The 20,388-nt window shown below is 46.5% G+C and overlaps 1 protein-coding gene across 16 annotated transcripts in view; it reads left to right on the top strand.

The window, feature by feature from the left end:
* The window catches only part of UBN2 (ubinuclein 2), a 98,539-nt gene that overhangs the window by 38,456 nt on the left and 39,695 nt on the right, over positions 1-20,388 (top strand). For 11 of the 16 annotated variants that reach the window (XM_017338034.3, XM_070071422.1, XM_051835653.2 and 8 more), the window contains 7 exons: positions 2,735-3,224; positions 9,833-9,903; positions 14,814-14,943; positions 17,540-17,658; positions 18,486-18,599; positions 19,453-19,596; positions 20,325-20,375. In XM_017338034.3, coding sequence (XP_017193523.2) covers positions 2,735-3,224; positions 9,833-9,903; positions 14,814-14,943; positions 17,540-17,658; positions 18,486-18,599; positions 19,453-19,596; positions 20,325-20,375 — 1,119 coding nt within the window. The remainder of the gene's footprint in view (positions 1-2,734; positions 3,225-9,832; positions 9,904-14,813; positions 14,944-17,539; positions 17,659-18,485; positions 18,600-19,452; positions 19,597-20,324; positions 20,376-20,388) is intronic. The other 5 variants (XM_070071426.1, XM_070071427.1, XM_017338032.3 and 2 more) reach the window with 1 other exon arrangement.

Here is a 20,388-nt window from a genome sequence, read left to right as displayed (position 1 = left end):
TTCTGTTCACTGGTTAACGCTCCAAAAAACTGAACAGCTGGGGCTGGGTAGGCCGAAGCCAGGAGCCTGGAGCTCCATCTGGTCTGCCTTGTGAGGGCAGAGCTCCAAGGACTTGAGCCACTTCCCACTGTTTCCCTGAACACATTAGTAAGGAGCAGCCGAGACTCCGCCCATCACTCCTGTGTGGAATGTCACAAGCAGCAGCATAACGCGCTGTGCCACAGTGCAGGCCTAATCTGTTAAGAAGTTAAGGAACCAGCATTTTGGTGTAGCACGGTAAGCCTCTGCCTGCAATGCTGGCATCCCACACGTGTGTTCATTGGAATCTCAGCTGCTCCAGTTTTGAGCCATCTCCTTGCTGTTGCACTTGGGAGAGCAGCAGAGGATGGCCCAGGTGCTTGGGTTCCTGCACACACTGGGAGCCTAGCCCCAGCCAGATGGAAGACCAATCAGGCTCTCTTTCTCTCTACCCTCTCCCCCTCCCCCCGCTTTGCTCTGTAACTCTGCCTTTCAAATACATGTTAAAAGATAAATAAATGAAAGAATCTCCTAATAGTAAGAAAAATGTGTGTGTTACTAACAGTTATTTTAAATGTTCATTATTTGCAAGTAGACATCTTTGGGAACATAGCTATAAGTATTACCTTTTATTGAATTCTCAATAATTTATTCAGCAAGTATTTATGAAAGACTTACTATAGTGTTTTTTTTTTAAGATTTACTTTAAAAAAGATTTATTTTATTTACTTAAGATATAAAAGGGGAACGGAAGGGAGGAAGAGACATAGATCTTCCATCCATTCGTTCCCTCCCCAGATGGCTGCAATGGTCTGGGCTGGGCCAGGTTGAAGTCAGAAGTTTCGAGCTCCTTCCAGATCTCCTGTGTGAGTGCAGGGGCCCAAAATCTTAAGGCATCTGCTGCTCTCCCAGGCGCATTAGCAGGGAGCTGAGTCAGAAGTGAAACTGGGGGCCGGCTCTGTGGCAGAGCAGGTGAAGCCTCCGTCTGCAGTGCCGGCATCCCATATGGGCGCCGGTTCGAGTCCCAGTTGCTCTTCCAATCCAGCTCTCTGCTATAGCCTGGGTCAGCAGTGGAGGATGGCCCAGGTCCTTGGGCTCCCTTGGAAGACCCGGAGGAGGCTCCTGGCTCCTGGCTCGCTGTTGCGGTCAACTGGGGAGTGAACCAGTGGATGGAAGACCTCTCTCTCTCTCTCTCTCTCTCTCTTCTGTGTAACTTACTTTCAAGTAAATTGTCGCTCCCCCTCTTCGTGGAGGAACGACACAGGACCCTGCGCTGTTCTTTCGTCTGCTCGGCCCTCCCCGGGTTTGCTGCTGGTTCTTCCCGGGTTGGCTACTATCCCTTCCACCTCCGTGGAAGGGCAGTTCCCCCTGGCCACATTCCCCACTTCCGCAGGGGAGCGGCACACTGCCGGCCGGTTCTCTCGGGGGCTGCACGGGTTCCCTTAGATGTTCCCCATAGATGTTCCCGGTGCATGCCGTCTCTCTCCTCCTTTATAGTCCTCCTCCGCCAATCCCAACTCGGCTGAGTACGCTGCTCTCCAATCAGGAGCAAGTCCTACAGTTAATTGGTTGAACTGGAGGCAGCTGTGCGGAAGCTGTTTTCTTCTCTCCCAGCGCCATATTGTGGGAGAGCAGATGCATAGAATAAGTCCTAATTCGAGCAACTTAGTCTAGTCCGGGTTGCTCCCCACAGTAAATAAATAAATCTTTTAAAAAAAGAAGTGAAACTGCTGGTACTCCAACTGTTACTCCAGTGTGAAGTGCAGTGGTGGCCCCATCTGTGCCACAGCATTGCCCCGCTGTCCTTCTTGTGTGTAACAGTACTGAACTGCCAGCCTGCTTTTAAGGTATTAAAAATCTTTTCGATTTTTTAGCACACATAGAAATGTCTAAACCATTATACTTAAAAAAGATTTTTTTAGAGGAAGTGGTAGCTAAACTGAGCACTTTCTGTCTAGTTCCTAGGAGAGGAGGTGATTGTTGATAGTTGTACAAAGCTGTCCGATTGCCTGTCGTGGCCATTCCTAGAAAGGAAGTTGGCACATGATCAGAAGGTCTTTGTAGCAGACAGAATGCGATATACAAGAATGGCGTGGTGGTGGATAGTACTCAAGACCGAGATGGTGGGTGTTGTGTTTTTGGCAGGTGATTGCATCATTCTCCTGGGGTTCCAGGGTTGTGAGGCAGCTGTGTTTTCAGCAAAAGTACATTTCTTTACTTGGTTAATTCTTTTTTTTTTTTTTTCTTAACATTTATTTATTTGAAAGGCAGAGTGACAGAGAGAGGGAGAGAAAGACACACAGAACGAGAGATCAGTCTTTCATCTCCTGGTCACTCCCCAGTGGCCACAATGGGCAGAGCTGGTCCAGGCTGAGGGTAGGAGCCCTGAGCTCCAACTGTGTGTCTCTTGTGGGTCGGCAGGACCCCAGCACTCAGGCCACCTGCAGCTGCTTTCCCAAGTGCATTCCCAGGGATCTGGATGGAGAGTGGAGCAGTAGGAACTTGAAACTGTTGCAAGCAGTGGTCTAACCTGTGCACCACAGCGCTGTGCCAAGATGCTATTGGTAAAATATAATTTAGTAAGAAATTAAGAAAACTATTTGTTCTGCCCCCTATCAGATGATTATTTTAGTTCTGGCCTACTTATTTACATGGGTCTTTAGCCCGTAAATTGACACATAACCTAACTGATCACTTTTTTCCTTTTTTTCCACAGAGTTGTAGCTCTGAATTCACACAAGTCAGAGAAGAAGAAGAAACGTTACAAAGATTCTCTTTCTCTTGCTGCCATGATACGAAAGTTCCAGAAAGAGAAGGATGCACTAAAGAAGGCGTCTACCCCGAAAGCCCCGGTGCCCTTCGTGCCCGCCCCTGTGCACAAAGCGCCCTGTGCCTCTGCAGCGCTGGGGAGTGACGCCCAGGACATGAGTCTGAGCAGCGCTGACCCAGACCTCCCCATTTTTGTTAGCACAAATGAACACGAGCTCTTTCAGGAAGCTGAAAATGCCCTAGAGATGCTGGATGATTTCGATTTTGACAGATTACTGGATGCTGCTTCTGATGGTAGCCCCCTGTCTGAGTCTGGGGGAGAGAATGGAAACACTGCCCAGCCAACCTACACCTCTCAGGTGATGCCCAAGGCGGCACCTACACTCCCAGAGGGCCTACCCGTTCTTCTTGAAAAGCGCATTGAAGACCTCCGTGTAGTAAGTGTAATGATTAACTTCTTCATTCATCACATAGAAAGAGCAATAAATGCTGGTTAATAATCCTCAATCCCAGCACATTTAGAGCAACAACTGTTTTTTTTTTTTTCATGTTATCTTTAAGGAATTAACTATATCCATGATCTTCTTTTTTTGAAAGATTTATTTATGTTTTGAAAGTCAGAGAGAGGGAGAGACAGAGAGAGAGATCTTCCATCGGCTGATCCACCTCCCAGATGGCCACAATGGCCAGAGCTGGGCTGATCCGAAGCCAGGAGCCGAGACCTTTGTCTGGGTATCTCATATGGGTGCAGGGGCCCAAGTTCTTGGACCATCTTCACTGCTTTCCCAGATGTGTTAACAGGAAGCTGGATCAGAAGTGGAGCAGCTGGGACCTGAACACATGCCTGTATGGGATGCCAGTGTCACAGGTGGTAGCTTTACCTGATACCATAATGCCGGCCCTGCCAGGATTTTTCTCTTATTTGTAATTTTTTGCCTTAGTTTTTGTTGTTTATAAGATTCTTTTTTTGTTTTAAATTTCATTTATTTATTTGAGAGACAGACAAGAGAGGAGAGCTCCCACCCACCGGGCCATTCCCCAGTCACCTGCAGCAGCTGCAGTGGGCACGAGCGCCAGGAGCCAGGAGTGCAGTTTGTTCTCCCAGATGGGCAGCAGGATGCCAGTCACTTGAGCCACAATCAGCATTAGCAGGAAGCAAGAGTCAGATGCTTCTCTGGTTGTTGAGCTGAGACGTGTGTACACGAGACACGGCGTGGGCGCCTTCCCACGGGGACTCCTGATGACTTCCTGGTCGTGATGACTGCCGTCTGTTGCTGACTCTTTTTCCTACTAGTGCTTTTTACTTTGAATTTAATGTTAAAATTGTAGACGTCTCTTTATTTTTGCAATGTGCAGATTTTCCCATCTTTGCTTCAATTTTTTATTTTCCTTTTTTTTTTTTTTTTTTTGACAGGCAGAGTGGACAGTGAGAGAGAGAGAGAGAGAAAGGTCTTCCTTTGCCGTTGGTTCACCCTCCAATGGCCGCTGCGGCCAGCGTGCTGCGGCCGGCGCACCGCGCTGTTCCGAAAGCAGGAGCCAGGTGCTTCTCCTGGTCTCCCATGGGGTGCAGGGCCCAAGCACTTGGGCCATCCTCCACTGCACTCCCTGGCCACAGCAGAGAGCTGGCCTGGAAGAGGGGCAACTGCAACAGAATCTGGCGCCCCGACCGGGACTAGAATCCGGTGTGCTGGCGCCGCTAGGCGGAGGATTAGCCTAGTGAGCCGCGGCGCCGGCCTCCTCAATTATTTTTTAAAAATTTTATTTATTGGAAAGAGTTACATAGAGAGAGATCTTCCATCCTCAGGTTCTCTCCCTGAAAACAAGCCGAAGCCAGGAGCTAGGAGTTTCTTCCAGGTCTTCCACATGGGTAGCAAGGACCCAGGTGCTTGGACCATCTTCTGCTTTTCCCAGGCCTTAGCAGGGAGCTGGATGGAAGCAGAGCAGCCAGCATTGCAGGCAGCAGCAGCTCTGCCTGCTTTGCCACAATGCTGACACCTGACTTTTTTTTTTTTCTCAATCTATTTGAGAGGTAGAGTTAAGAGAGGTCTTCTGGGGCCACCACTGTGGCACAGTAGGTTAATCATCCACCTGTGGTGCTGGCATCCCATAGGGGCAAGGGTTCTAGTCCCAGCTGCTCCACTTCCAATCCAGCTCTCTACTGTAGCCTGGGAAAGCAGTAGAAGATGGCCCAAGTCCTTGGGCCCCTGCACCTGTGCAGGAGACCCAGAGGAAGCTCCTGGCTCCTGGCTCCTGGCTCTGGATTGGCTCAGCTCTGTCCATTGTGGCTAACTGGGCAGTGAACCAACAGATGGAAGACCTTTCTCTCTCTTTCTCCCTCTCACTGTTTATAACGCTACCTCTCAAATAAAGTCTTAAAAAAAGAGAGAGAGAAAGAGGTATTCCACCTGCTGGTTCACTCCCCAGATGGCTGCAACAGCGAGAGCTGGCCCAATCCAAAGACAAGATCCAGGAGCTTCCTCTGGGTCTCCCACATGGGTGCAGGGGCCACAGCAGAGAGCTGGATCGGAACTGGAGCAGCCGGGACTTGAACCAGTGCAGTTATGGGATGCTGGCACTGCAGGCGGATGCTTAACCTACTCCTCCACAGCGCTGGCCCCTAGCTCTTTCTTTTATAGATAGCATTTGGATAACAATTTTTATTGGCCTAAACTTTTCTCTTTTATTTTGTTCTATGTATTTTTATTTGATTGTAATTGTTATTTTTACTTATTTTCATTTATTTGAAAGGCAGAGTGACAGAACGAGGGTATCAGAGTCAGAGAGTGAGGTCTTCCATCTGTGGATTCATTCTTCAAATGTCTGTAGTAGCTAAGGCTGGGCCAGGTTAAAGCCAGGAGCCCAGAACTCTTTCCTGGTGTCCGTGTGGGTGTTAAGTACCCAATTACTTGAGCCATCACCAGCTGTCTCCAAGGATGTGCATCAGTTGGATCCGATGAGGAGGTGGGGCTTATGCCTGGCACTCCAGTGTGAGTTGTGACTGTCCCATGCAGCAGCTTTACACACTGACCCCAGCTCCTGTCCTTCTGTTTCTCTTTTGGTTTTATCTGACCTACAGCTGTCAGTAATACAATTGACCTTTATTATATTTTCTTTTATATTTTTGCTTTCTTGTTTTCTCATTTTTCTTTTAATTAATTATTTTTAACAATTTATTTATTTGAAAGGCAAAGGAAGAGAAAGAGAGAGGTCTTCCATCTGCTGGTTCACTCTCCAAATGGCTGCAGTGGCTGGAACTGGGCTAATCCGAAGCCAGGAGCTTCTTCTGGGTCTCCCACGCAGGTGCAGGGGCCCGAGGACTTGGGCCATCTTCTACTGCTTTCCCAGGCTACAGCAGAGAGCTGGATTGGAAGTGGGGCAACCGAGATTTGAACCAGCGCCCATATGGGATGCTGGCACTGCAGGCAGTGGCTTTACCTGCTACGCCACAGCACCAGCCCTTTATTTTTTTTTTTAACAATGAGTTTACAATTTTATTAATGAAATAGTTTTCATTTTTTAATCTTATCAGCAACTCTGTAAATCAGATGTTGGAAATATCAGGCCTGTGGGCTGTCTGAAACCCACGAAAGCATTTTGTCTCGTCCTGCAAGGCAGCCACAGTCAGGACTCCAAATTCAGTAAATCTGTAACAGGTAATTTTTACATTGATAATTTTGTGTGGCCTGTGAATGATGTTGTACATATCCAAATGGCCCTTGGTAGCAAAAAGGCTCCCCACGCCTCCCTTAAGTGAGGGGTAGGTATTATTTCCTTTTTATGGTGGAAAACCTTAAGTGGAGATAGGTTAAGTAACAGTCAAGGCCACATGATAAGTTAAGTGGTGGGAATAACTTAATTATCTAGTTTCACCCAACTTAGAAATGCTGCTCTATCATATGGCACCGCCTCTACAATCTTTAGTTTCTTCTGGTTTTTAGAATGTGATTATTAATTGTTTTAGTTGGGATTTTTTTAGATTTGATTGTTAATTGTTTTATTTATTTGACAAGCATCAGTGCCATACAGTGTTGGGGTGTGGTGCTTCTGTGTGCCACCACTTCCCAGCCTCGTTCCCCTCACAGAGGACAATGGCTGCAACACAGATGGATGGGTTTCAAGTTCTGCGTAGTCGAATCCTGCCAGCAGTCAGAGTGTTTGTAGTGTTGCTTCTAGTTAGCACATGAGGAAGTAACTAAGAAGAAAGGAGGTAACGGTCAGCCCAGTGGCCTGATTCAGGACTCGGGACTGAGTTCCCGACCATCGAGCCCCACGACTGGCACTCTGTCTACTGAATTGTGTGACGTTTGTCACCACTTCATGGATAGACTTGGTTCATGAGGAGTATTTGTCTTGTGAGGCTCTGCCACATCTCATGTCAGTGATCTCTGTAGTAGCTATGCCAGGATTTGTTTTCTTTTTGGGATTGAGTTATTTGAAAAGCAAAGTGTCAGAGAAAAGAAACACAGGAGGGGGAGATCTTCCATCCACTGGTCTATTCCCCAAATGGCTGCAACAGCTGGAGTTAAGCCAGGAGCCAGCAGCTCCTTCCAGGTGTCCTGTGTGGGTGGCAGGAACTCAAGTACTTGAGCGTCATCTGCTTCTTCCTGGACACATGGTCAGGCTGCATTGGAAGTGGGGTAGATGGGACTTGAACCAGCATTTGAACTGGCACTCTGATAGGAAATGTGGGTGTCCCCCATGGCAGCTTAACCCGTTCTGCCACAGCACCCACCCCATGCCTGGATTAATACAACTTCTAACCTTTTAGTAGGAAATTATTAATGGGGAGGTTATTTGACTACTGGATTACATATGCGTTCCCCATATTTTTCTTTGAAATGTGAGGTGGGGCTAGCGCCGTGGCTCAATAGGCTAATCCTCCACCTGTGGCGCCGGCACACCGGGTTCTAGTCCCGGGCGGGGTGCCGGATTCTGTCCCGGTTGACCCTCTTCCAGGCCAGCTCTCTGCTGTGGCCCGGGAGTGCAGTGGAGGATGGCCCAAGTGCTTGGGCCCTGCACCCCATGGGAGACCAGGAGAAGCACCTGGCTCCTGCCATCGGATCAGTGTGATGCGCCGGCCGCGGCAGCCATTGGAGGGTGAACCAACGGCAAAGGAAGACCTTTCTCTCTGTCTCTCTCTCTCACTGTCCACTCTGCCCATCAAAAATAAATAAATAAATAAATAAATAAATAAATAAAGTACAGCTGGAGCTCAAACCCTGGCATCCAGACCTGGGATGTGAGCGTTTGAAGCAACGTCTGAACTCTTGCGTAAAACGTCCTCTCTCTTGTCTTTTGTTGATTCCCTTTCTTGCAGTTTAGTTTTCATTCTCGCTTTCTTCCTACATTTCTGACCCTGTGCAAGCCCAAGCTTCTTCTGTCTGGGATGCTTGTCTCACAAATTTGTGTGTTCTCCTTAAGGCTGTGTAAGGTGTCCTAGGTAGGTAGATTGGAGGTATATGAGCTGCTCGGGTTCCTAGATCAGCTTTCTCAGTAGCGCTGAAGGTGAGCTGTGTCTGTGATTCCCTCGGTAAATGCTGCTTCTGTTGATGAAGGCAGAATGTCTTGGTGTACCAAGTCTTTGTTTCTGGTCTGCCGGTGAAAGTTGGAAACGTGGTGATGAGAATATTATCTGTAAGTTTGTTTCATTTGTGCTTATCCCTTGATAATGACCATGGCCAGTTGTTTATCAGGTTGAATCCAGACTGGCTGTGGTAAACCTGTATCTGTGCTGAGTGCCAGTGTTGCCCAGTTGAACCTCAGGGTGCTTCTGGTCGGAATCCTGCGTCCGACACTTCTTAGCGATTCAGTATAGGGTCATATCATGGAACCTGTCTCAGGTTTAAATTCCTCGTTTGTGGGATGGGGACTGTCATATCAGTGATTTTGATATGAGGATTGAACATGGTAATCAGGGTGAAGTATATAATTGGAGAGGTCATTTGGCCTAGTGGTTAAGATACCCACATCTCACATCAGAGTACCTGGGTTCAATTCCTGGCTCCAGCTTCCTGGAAGCAGTTGACAGGCAACAATGATGGCCCAAGTATTGGGTTCCTGCCACCAGTATAGGATACCTGGATTGAGCTGGCTCCAGGATTGAGCCCTGGCCTAACTCTGGCTATTGCAGGCATTTGGGGAGTGACCCAGCAGATGGTTCATTTTCTGTATATTTGTCTCTGTCTTTCTCTTTGCCTCTCAAAGTTTTTTTTTTTTTATGTTAAAAATATAATAGAATATCAGAGGAATTGTGGGTAATCCATAATGTCTCTAGAAAGTGAAATCTCTTTCTGTTTCCTTGGGGATTACAGCAAGAACTAATAAACAGGGATGGGCATTTGGCACAGCAGTTAAGTCACTGCTTAAAACACACTCATATCACAGTGCCAGCTGTGAGTCTAGTTTCCTCTGCTTCCAGTTCAGCCTGCTGCCCACATAGAGCTTGCTAGAACTCCAGCCTGGCCCAGACTTTTGGGGAGTGAACCAGCAGATGGAAGATCTTTCTCTGTCTTTCAAATCAAATTAAAATCCTTAAATAGAATTAATAAACCTACATATAGCCAAAATACATAAGATACACAAAGCTCTAAAACGTCTTGAATGTGTAATGTTGTGAGTTTTAGAAGATTGAGATACGGGGCGGGAGATGGGTGCAGTGGCTGCGACCCGCTCAGGCTGCCCACACTGTGTATTGTGCTTCCTGGGTCTGGTTCCTGACTCGACTTGCCTTCGGGTTTGGTGACTCTGGAGAGTGCTCGACTCTCTCACATCTTGATTTCAGTAAAGTGAGGATGATTTTGAACTTCAGACTGTGGGAGAATAAATTTATGTTTTAACAACTTTTGTGGTGGTTATTTGTTATGGCAGGTACAAGAAGTGCACACAGTATCCAGTTAAACTTGAATCTCTTGTAGCCCTGGGAGACCACTGATCACAGCTCATGTGGTGTTCCGTTGATCAGAATTCCTTTTTTGCATTAGGTAATGCATCTCAGAGTAATTGTTTAGTGTGAGTGATATTGATCATGCTTCTTATGTTTCTCTAGGCTGCCAAACTTTTTGATGAAGAAGGAAGGAAAAAATTCTTTACACAAGATATGAATAATATTCTTCTAGAGTAAGTACTTTCCTCTTTTATTAAAAAGCCTTAAAGTATGGTAGGCCAGGGCCAGCACTGTGGCACAGTAGGCTAAGCCTCTGCCCGTGGTGCGGGCATCCCATATGGGTGCTGGTTCCCGTACCGGCTGCTCTTCTTCTTCTTTTTTTTTTTTTTTTTTAAAGATTGTACTTATGTATTTGAGAAGTAGAGTTACAGAGAGATCTCCCATCCTCTGGTTCACCCCCTAAACAGCCACAACAGCCAGAGCTGAGCTGGTCTAAAGCCAGGAGCCAGGAGCTTCTTCCAGGTCTCCCACATAGGTGCAGTGGCTGAAGCACTTTAACCATCTTACACTGCTTTCCTAGGCCATAGCAGAGAGGTGGATCAGAAAAGGAGCAGCCAGGACTCGAACTGCTGCCTATATGGGATGCAGGCACTGGAGGCTACTATGCCACAATGCCGGCCCCTTGGCTGCTCCACTTCTGGTCCAGCCCTCTGCTATGGCCTAGGAAAGCAGTGGAAGATGGCCCAAGTGCTTGGGGCCCTGCACCCACATGGGAGACTGGAAGAAGCTCCTGGCTTTGAGTTGGGTCTGGCTCTGGCCATTTTGGCCATTTGAGGAGTGAATCTACAGGCAGAAGACCTTCTTCTCTATCTCTCCCGCTCTGTCTGTAACTTTTATCTCTCAAGTAAAGAAGTACAAAAGCATTTAGTACTCACCATGTCTTGCGACAAAAATAGTATAGTAGGCCTTTGAGAAACTGATTCTCAGAGTGTGGCTGGGCTCAAGCATTAGCTCCTCCCTCCCAGCCTCACAGCACGTGGGATTGACATTGCTTCACAGCAAGATGAGCCTGCTGCAGTCGAGGGTTCCAGTGTTTATAACTGCAGAAGCCAATGACCTCGACTGTTACACTAGATTTAAATGGTTGTTACGTCACCTTATGTGAAAACATCTTTCTGAGAAAGTTTAGAGTATATATATAGACTCATTATAACTTTCCTTCTACATTCACTATGCAGACTTAGGAAAGATAGTTCCATTGATACCTAGTGAGGTTAATTGTAATTCATACGAAGTTTTCTAGTGAAATAGAAAGTCTGACTTAATAAAGGAATCACAGCTGTCGGGGTGGATGGAGGTAGTGTGGAGAAGACAGGACAGGGTGAACTGAGGAGGTGAAGGCTGCTACGTGGTACAGATTGTATTCATATCAGCAGCATTTGTAATATGATTTTGCATTCAGTTTGATACTAATGTAACTGTGGGTTTTAAGATTGTGGTCATGTAACCTATACGGTACTTGCAAATCTGTTGCCTCATAAATTTTAACCATTGGTTAGGAATTGGGTATATAATTACACACCGAACTGGGAAAAACTGTGATCATTGAGAAAGCAGTGTATTTTACTTCTGGTTAAAATAATGTATACTTGTCATTGGTGATGGAGTAGTATCATATAGGAAAACAGGGCAGGCATTTGGCGTACCCTTGAAGATGCAGCTGGCTTGCCCACATTGCGTGTCTGTCTGTTTCCAGTCCTGGCTCCTTTGCTTCAGGTCCAGCCTTCTGCTGATGTGTACTGTGGATGCAGTAGGTGATGGCTCACGTACTTGGTTCTCTGCTGCCCAAATGAAGTTCGACCTGGGCCAGCCCCAGCTGCTGCTGCATGCATCTGGGGAACAAACCGGCAGATGGATGATCTCTCTGTGTTTCCACCTTTAAATCAAATGAGAAAAATAAATTAAATTAAAGAAACACAGGAAACCTGTGTTTCTGTAATAGTATTCCTGTCTTGTCTTCTAATGTACTTGAGAGTCTGAGAAGTAGACAGAGAGAGCGTCCATTTTTTGGTTCACTCCCCAAATGCCTGTAACAGCCAGGGGGTCGAAGCCAGAGCCAGGAATGCCATCTCACTTGGGTAGCAGGAAGCCACTTGCGCCAGTGCAGTGGGCTCCCAGGGTCCGGATCGGTAGGAAGCTGCAGTCAGGAATCAGTCCAGTGTAGGATGCAAGTGTCTTAACCAGCGTCCAAACTGCGAGGCTAACCGTGCTCACACCTGTCTTTTAAATACGTAATGAGGAGAGTTTCTCGTGAGATTCAGAGAACTGATTGGTGTCTAACTTGTGATAATTTTTATGGCTGCAAGCTCTGTTTTCCTGGAGAGCTGGAATGGACTCAGGAAGAATATGAGCTGGTGTACTGCTGGTGTCGTAGCAGAGCGGCGTCTCATCTCTGTGCTTGGCTTATCAGGGATTTTCAGGTGGATTGGGCCTGCTTGGAAGCCACATCAGTGCTTCCCCTCTGCACCACTGCGCTTCACCTCTCGACTCACTCGCAACGCAGCCACTGCTCACGAGGCTGCGCAGATGCCACAGTCAGGGGCCGGGCCAGCTCTTGTTTCTCCAGCGAGTCCTGAGTGGGCTGGACTAGACCCCTCTCTGGGACTGAGACTCTGCGTTCTCATTTTACTCCTCCGTAAGCGGGGAGAGCTGTTTCTCTCCTGGAGAGTCAAGCACATGGGGCACGGCATCTCGAACGAGCAGAGGGTCAGCATTCTGTCCTTGGCTTCTCGGGTTGCTTCTCCCACGTCTGTCTGAAAATAGATCCTGGAGTTTTTGGCACCCGCCTGCTTTTTATGTTACAGAGGTGTGCCTCTGATTCCACACACCGTACTGTTCAGAGCTGAGTCCTTTTCCCTTTTAATCATCTTTGTATTTCCTTGACCTCTTTCCACTTCCTAAACAAGCATGCCTGATAGTTCTGAACTGAGTTGCTATTGTAAGGACATATGATATGTGATTATTTGGGGAAGTAATTCCTATTAAATTATCCAGGTATATTGGTTCTGTCTCATCATTGCTTCTTTTTTGTTTTTTTAAAGATTTTTTTTTATTTGTTTGAAAGTCAGTTACACAGAGAAGGAGAGGCAGAGAGAGAGATCTTCCATCCACTGGTTCACTTCCCAGATGGCCACAACAGCCAGAGTTGGGCCAACCCAAAGCCAGGAGCTTCCTCTAGGAAGGGCTTGGGCCATCTTCCACTGCTTTCCCAGGCCATAGCAGAGAGCTGGATTGAAACTGGAGCAGCCGGGTCTTGAACCAGCGCCCATGTAGGATACCGGCACTGCAGGTGAGGGCTTGCATGGGTCCCAGCAGCCCCGTTTTCTAGTCCAATGTTTGTATACAAAATCCATGACCCGTAATGATTCTTCCACATATGAACCCTTGCTTTGACTCTGATTCTTGTAGGTCTTAAACGTCTTGCCTTTTTAAAAATTTATTTGAAAGATATAAGATAAGGGCCGACGCCGTGGCACAGTAGGTTAATCCTCTACCTGTGGCGCCGGCATCCCTTATGGGTGCTGGTTCTAGTCCTGGCTGCTCCTCTTCCAGTCCAGCTCTCTGCTATGGCCTGGGAAGGCAGTGGAGGATGGCCCAAGTCCTTGGGCCCTTGCACCCACGTAGGAGACCCAGAAGCTCCTGGCTCCTGGCTTCGGATCAGCATAATTCTGCCGTTGCGGCCATTTAGGGAGTGAACCAGCGGAAGGAAGACCTTTCTCTGTCTTTCTCCCTCTCACTGTCTGTAACTCTACCTCTCAATAAATAAAATTTCTAAAAAGGAAAAACTATATAAGATAAAGAAGAAGAGACAGAAAGATCTCCCATCCACTGATTCACTCGCCAGAGCTGCAACAGCTGATTCTGGGCCAGGCAGGAGCCCGGAGCCAGGAGCTTCTTCCTGGTCTCCCATGTGGGTGGTGAAGGCCCAAGGACTCGGGCCATCTTCTGCTGCTTTCCCAAGTGCAAGGAGCTGGGACTTGAGCCAGTCCTCACATGGGATACCTGTGCTGCAGGTGGCGGCTTCATCCAGTGCAGCGCAGTGCTGGGCCCTTCTTGCCATTTCTATTATTTGTTTAGTTATACCAAATCTTTTTCTGAGATTGAGATGTACCTTAGAAATGATAAGTACAGTTGATATAGTTAGGTTAGTTTTATTTCAAAAAAAAAAACCTATTGATTGACTCTTTAGGTGTATGTTGCATTTTTGAGAAGTACTTAAGTCAGTCTGCACCTTCTGTAATAAATGTGATGATGTGAGTGTAGTTTATCATCAAGAGCTCCAGTTTTGCCTTGGCTTTCAAGTCAACATCTGTTCTCAGCTTTCTACAGTAGCAGTTGCCAGTGTAATGTCTTCCATCTTGGTGGACCCTGCCCTCAATTATTTATTAGTAGGTTTGTCTTGTTAAAAGTAAGATGGCTGTTAGAAATGGTTTTACTTTATTTTTTTAAAGAACGATTAGATTACATACATACTTAACAGCTTGTTCTTTCTCAAAAGCATTTTGTGAATAGAAGTTGGAGCTGGAGAATTGGAATAAACTGAACAAACTGCTGACTCTGTCCTGTGTACGCCAGGCACGGTCAGGGACAAGCAGATGGATGAAGCAGTGAATGGGCACAGCCAGAGGGGCTTTCCCCTCTCTCGGATCTTTCCTTTTGTCAGGCACCTCTAAAGAAAAAACACCTCAGGAACTTAGTGAAATGATGTGACTCTGCAACCTGTTGTCTCAGGGCAGACGGGTAGCAGGATCTTTTTGAGGGAATGAGATTCTGATTAATAATGGAATTCTTGGGCTTTACCGAAACCATAGACTTTGCTCTTGTACACACATACATACACAAAAAAACACTATTTCTAGATTGTTTGTAGTCATATAAAGTCTATTCCTAAGCTAGAATTGTAGAGTATTTTCTCTACCGTTACTGTTCATTGGTGAAGCTTTTGTTGCATTAAAGATACTGTCTAGGAGATCATAGGAAGATAAAATACGAACAAGAATGAGTTGCATTTGCCTTCTTTCCTATGTGATGCTACCTAAAAAAAATTCCTCATGGTTGATTTGTGTTGATTTTTCTTGGTCAGCATTGAGTTACAGCTACAAGAACTAGGCCCTGTTGCCCGTAGTGGTGTCTACTCCCACCTGGAAGCTTTTGTGCCGTGCAATAAAGAAACCCTGGTAAAACGGCTAAAGAAATTACATCTCAATGTCCAGGTACGAGAAGAAACAACGACGTTCGGGGTTTCGTTACCTGTAAAGAACTTGTTTCTGCTTGGGACTTCAGCATATTAATTGTTAGAGTCTTGTTCTGTGTATTTCATAACCACAGAGATTATTAAAGGCATGTTGGTTCCTGAGAAAATAATTATTTCTTGAACAGTTGGTAGAGTTAGATGAAAAGCAGTGTTTTCTGAGATGTAGATTCTTGGAGTGTAAGCCCATGTAGTAGGTATGATCTGACAAGCCTAGAATGCTTTATACAGGTATTCATTTCTGTTAATAAATACTCGCTTTGAATTGAGAAACTAGAATCCTTTATTTTTTGCTACCATTCAAGAGATAGAGAAAGATGCTCACGTCCACTAGTTCCTTCCCCAGACGCGGAGGCAGGAGCTGAGAAGGCAGTCCAGGTCTCCCACACGGGTGGTGGGAGTCGGTCCAGCTGGAGAGGGGTTGGACCTGGACACCCTGCCGGAGTTCTGCTAGGCCACAGGCATACCCTGTAGTTCTTTTTAAATGCAAAGGTTAGTGTAAAATTGAAATTTATTTGAGATCTCAGATTTTGTACTTTGCCTGGCTCCTTCCGACAGTGGGCAGCTGGGGCTTAACTGCCCTAAGTTCAGTTGACAGAAATGAGTACCAATAGAAAAGAACTGCAAGTAGGAAAACAGTCATATAAACTCCCTTAAAAAAAAAACATTTTTATTTGACATGTAAAAACTTTACATATCAATGGAGTACCATGCAATGTTCTGATACGTATATATATTATATTTTCAAATCAGGATAAGCATACACATTTTTTAACATGGGATTTAGAGCAGATACTGTCATACAATAATTATTAATTGTATGCACCAAATGGGCTAAAATGCGTACTGGTAATAATATTTATGTAAAAAATCTCTGCACCAAAAATCACACTCTTTAAAAAAAAAAAAAAAGATTGATTTATGTATTTGAAAGGCAGAGTACAGAGAAGCAGAAGCAGAGAGAAAGAGAGAGAGAGAAGTTTCCATCCACTGGTTCACTCCCCAAATGGCTGCAACGGACATAGCTGGGCTGATCCAAAGCCAGGAGCCAGGAGCTTCCTCCAGGTCACCCACATGGGTGCAGAGGCCCAAAGACTTGGGCCACCTTCTACTGCTTTCTTAGGCCATAGCAGGGAGCTGGATTCAAGGTAGAGCAGCTGGGTCTTGAACCAGCGCCCATATGGGATGCCAGCACTGAAGACAGCTGCTTTACCCACTATGCCACAGCGCCAGCCCCCAAAAGTCACATCTTAAAAACAGTTGTTTTGGGATGAGTAGTCTGTTGCAGCAGTTCAGACCACTGCTGGGATGCCTGCACCCCATATTGGAGTGCTGGTTCAAATCCTGGCCGCTCCGTGCTTCCAGTCTGCTCTCCTGCTAATGTCCCAGGAAGGCAGCAGATGGCCGAAGTACTGGGGACCCTGTTACTCACATAGGTGACATGGATGCAGCTCCTGACCCCCAGCTTCGGCCTGGCCCAGCCCTGGCTGTGGCAGCCATTTGGGGAGTGAACCAGCAGATGGAAGACCAGCCTTTCTCTTTCCCCCTCTGTCACCCTGCCTTTTAAATAAATCTTAAAAAAAAAATTGTTACAGTGAAGAAAATCAAAATCATAAAATATTTTTTGTGCTTAGGACAGTGATAGAAATATGTTTAGAATATGTTATTTGTCAGGTGGAAATAATAAAGTAGTTGATTCAGAGGGTTAGGAACAGATCTATTTAGCTCCTTGCTCCGCTCCCACGTGAACAAGAGGGTCCCAGTTTCGTCTTTTTTTTTTTTTTTTTTTTTGACAGGCAGAGTGGACAGTGAGAGAGAGAGAGACAGAGAGAAAGGTCTTCCTTTGCCGTTGGTTCACCCTCCAATGGCCGCCGCGGCCGGCGCGCTGCGGCCAGCGCACCGCGCTGATCCGATGGCAGGAGCCAGGAGCCAGGTGCTTTTCCTGGTCTCCCATGGGGTGCAGGGCCCAAGCACCTGGGCCATCCTCCACTGCACTCCCTGGCCACAGCAGAGAGCTGGCCTGGAAGAGGGGCAACCGGGACAGAATCCGGCGCCCCAACCGGGACTAGAACCCGGTGTGCCGGCGCCGCTAGCCAGTTTCGTCTTTCATTTGGCCTTCCCTTGCATTTTTGCTTGCAGCATAGGTCACACTTATGAACCTCAACCGAGAGAACAGGTAGTCCCCGGGCTAGATCACCTGCCACGGCGTTCCAGAGCAGTGCAGTCATAACGGGATCAGCCAGTGGTAGTCTGCACGTGCAAATCATTTCTATTTTAGTAAAAGCGTCCTTATAATTTATTCATCAAAACACGGGTCACAGGTAGGAATGGGAGAACTCAGTATATGCTGGAGCGCCAAGCGGGATCCGGGGCTCAGCTGACGGGGTTTTCTGTCCGTGTGCCTCTGGGAAGTCCGTGCTTTACAGGAAGTGTCCACATTTAGACAAGCTGACGTTTCAAGGCTGTATTCAGTATCTAAAGCATTTTTTGAAAATGTGCTTAAGAATTAAATCTTCTAAGTCTGTCTGGGAAAACTTTTCATGTGTTTTTTTCCTCAGGATGATCGTTTAAGAGAACCTCTGCAGAAACTGAAGCTGGCTGTTAGCAATGTCATGCCTGAGCAACTGTTTAAATACCAGGAGGACTGCCAGGCTCGCAGCCAGGCCAAGTGTGCCAAGTACGTAGTTCTTCCGTTTGGCTTGCTGTTTACATGTGAGAAATGTTTGAGCTGCTAGGATTGATTTAAGTGGACTTACCCTCCACTGGAAATCTGCATACACCATTGAAATCATGTAATTGAATGTTTTCTTTTTTATTTATTTATTTATTTTATTTTATTTTTTGACAGGCAGAGTGGACAGTGAGAGAGAGAGAGACAGAGAGAAAGGTCTTCCTTTTGCCGTTGGTTCACCCTCCAATGGCCGCCGCGGCCAGTGCGCTGCAGCCGGCGCACTGCGCTGATCTGATGGCAGGAGCCAGGTACTTCTCCTGGTCTCCCATGGGGTGCAGGGCCCAAGCACCTGGGCCATCCTCCACCGCACTCCCTGGCCACAGCAGAGAGCTGGCCTGGAAGAGGGGCAACTGCAACAGAATCCGGCGCCCCGACCGGGACTAGAACCTTGGGTGCCGGTGCCACAAGGCGGAGGATTAGCCTAGTGAGCCGCGGCGCCGGCTCATAATTGAATGTTTTCTAAATAGCATGTCCCTTCCCATTCAGTTGTTTGTGCTGTCAGTTCATTCAGTGTACAGATAAGGTCAAAACCAGAGCTGGCGCCGACCAGTGTGACCAGCTGGGGTTGGATGCAGATGTTTTCTGACCTAAATCACGAGTGTTTGTGGTTGTGGTGTGACGGTGTCATTCACCAAACCACTGTGTAACTCCAGAAGAGTGTCTCAGGTCGAGTCCCTGCTTCCCATTCGCTTCCTGGCCGCAGCGAGGGTTTGCCGAGCGTGTTACAGACAGTGCTGGGGCAGAACTTCTCTGTAAATGCTTTTCATTTCTAGGTTGCAGACAGATGAAGAACGAGAGAAAAATGGATCCGAGGAAGATGATGATGAGAAACCAGGGAAACGTGTCCTAGGACCAAGAAAGAAATTCCACTGGGATGACACCATTAGGTAAGATTTAGCGAGTCGTGACGGTCAGCCAAGCATGCAGTGTAGTGAAAAGCTTCCTCAGAAAAGAATCTGTAGTAGCTGGAAGACAGGGTGGAAGCTAGCAGAGGTGAGCGGAAGGAGAAGCGTCTTACGGAAGAGTCATGCGGTCCTGGTAGCGCTGGAGCGGTCCCTGTCGTTTCCACGAGGTACCTTGTGGGGGCTGAGCTGCTGGTGCTGGAAGAGAGCGGTCCCGAAGGTGCAGGCCCGGCGGCTTGTGCTCACTTAGCCGCCTTTCCTGGTGGAGTTCTGTGCCTCAGTGGGGGACCAGCACTGTGAATCTGGCACAGCGTGTTCCCCGCCACCTGTGATGCCAGCCCCCGGACTGAAGGGCTGGTTTGAGTCCTGGCTGCTTTGCTTCCAATCCAACTTTTGATGATGGGCCTGGAAAGGGAGCAGAAGATGGCCCAGATCCTGGGTGCCTGCCACGCTGTGGGAAGCCCAGGATGGAGCTCCTGGCTCAGCCCTGCCGTGGCAGCCTGTTGGGGAGGAGCCAGCAAATGGAGGATCTCTCTGCTGCTTTACCTTTCATACAAATAAATCTTTAAAATAAATAGTAAATGAAGGTATCAAAGGAAACTGTTTCATATGGGGGATGTTGATATATAATAAATAATAAAATGATTGATACAATAATAAAATAATGAAATGAGCGATACGTTAGAAATTAGCTTCATGTCATTTTCCTGAATTCTTAAGATAATATTCTGTATTATTGCTGTGAGATTTGTGTGATTTGTAGAAAATCGATCTCAAACTTAATTTTCTACAGTACTGCAGTCAGATTTATATATAAATTTTTTTTAAATCTGTTTAGAACTTTGTTATGTAACCTTGTTGAGATCAAATTGGGATGCTATGAGTTAGAGCCAAATAAAAGCCAGTCTGCTGAGGACTATCTTAAATCCTTCATGGAGACAGAGGTGAAGCCCCTGTGGCCCAAGGGCTGGATGCAGGCGAGGTAAGAAACGTGACTTACAGATTTCATTTTGCTTCCTTATCATTGCTGTTACTAAGACGCATAGTTACACATACCCACATGATGACACTGATTCTGTGATGTAATGTGTGAAAGCACCCTATCCACTTCTTTCAGAAGATCTCTTCATTGGAAACTGAAAGACAAAACCATTGATGCAGACATAGAGATAGGTAGAGACAGGCATAAAGAGGAGGTTTTACTGAGCCCCTTTTCCTCTTTGACCTTGAATTTGCTAGTAGATAAAAATGGAGGGGGAAAAGTGATGAGCTTTGGGTCGGGAACTCTATGTAGGTAATAGAAAGATAAGGAACTCTGGATACAGGATTTAGAGCATGAGAAAAGAGGAAGTTTGAAGTCCTGTTGAAAATAGTATATTTAGAAGAGTATCTCAGGAAACTAAGAGTAGCTCTATTTAAAGTAAGGAATGTAAAAATTAATAAAAATTTGCCATCCCAACCCCTCATCTTAAAATGTTGCATCTTAATTCAACAGAAATGATCTATTGTTCTATCAAGATACTTGAATAAGTAGAGGTGACACAAAGCTTTCCCTAAAGCAGGTTATTGAATGTATTATCCCATTCCAGTTTTGACTTGGTAAATAAGTAGTAGCCTAATGAAAACCAGTGATTAAAAAAGATGGGGAACACAGTTATCATGTATCTGCTATAAAATAATAGTGAATGGTATCTTTTTTAATTTTTCCAGAATGCTTTTTAAGGAAAGCCGGAGTGTGCATAATCATCTCACTTCTGCTCCGTGAGTAAATGCG

Source organism: Oryctolagus cuniculus, chromosome 3 (genome assembly GCF_964237555.1).
Source record: "Oryctolagus cuniculus chromosome 3, mOryCun1.1, whole genome shotgun sequence".
NCBI classification, from domain to species: Eukaryota; Metazoa; Chordata; class Mammalia; order Lagomorpha; family Leporidae; genus Oryctolagus; species Oryctolagus cuniculus.
Note: the sequence above shows the minus strand (reverse complement) of the source record. Positions and strands in the feature narration are given on the sequence as shown.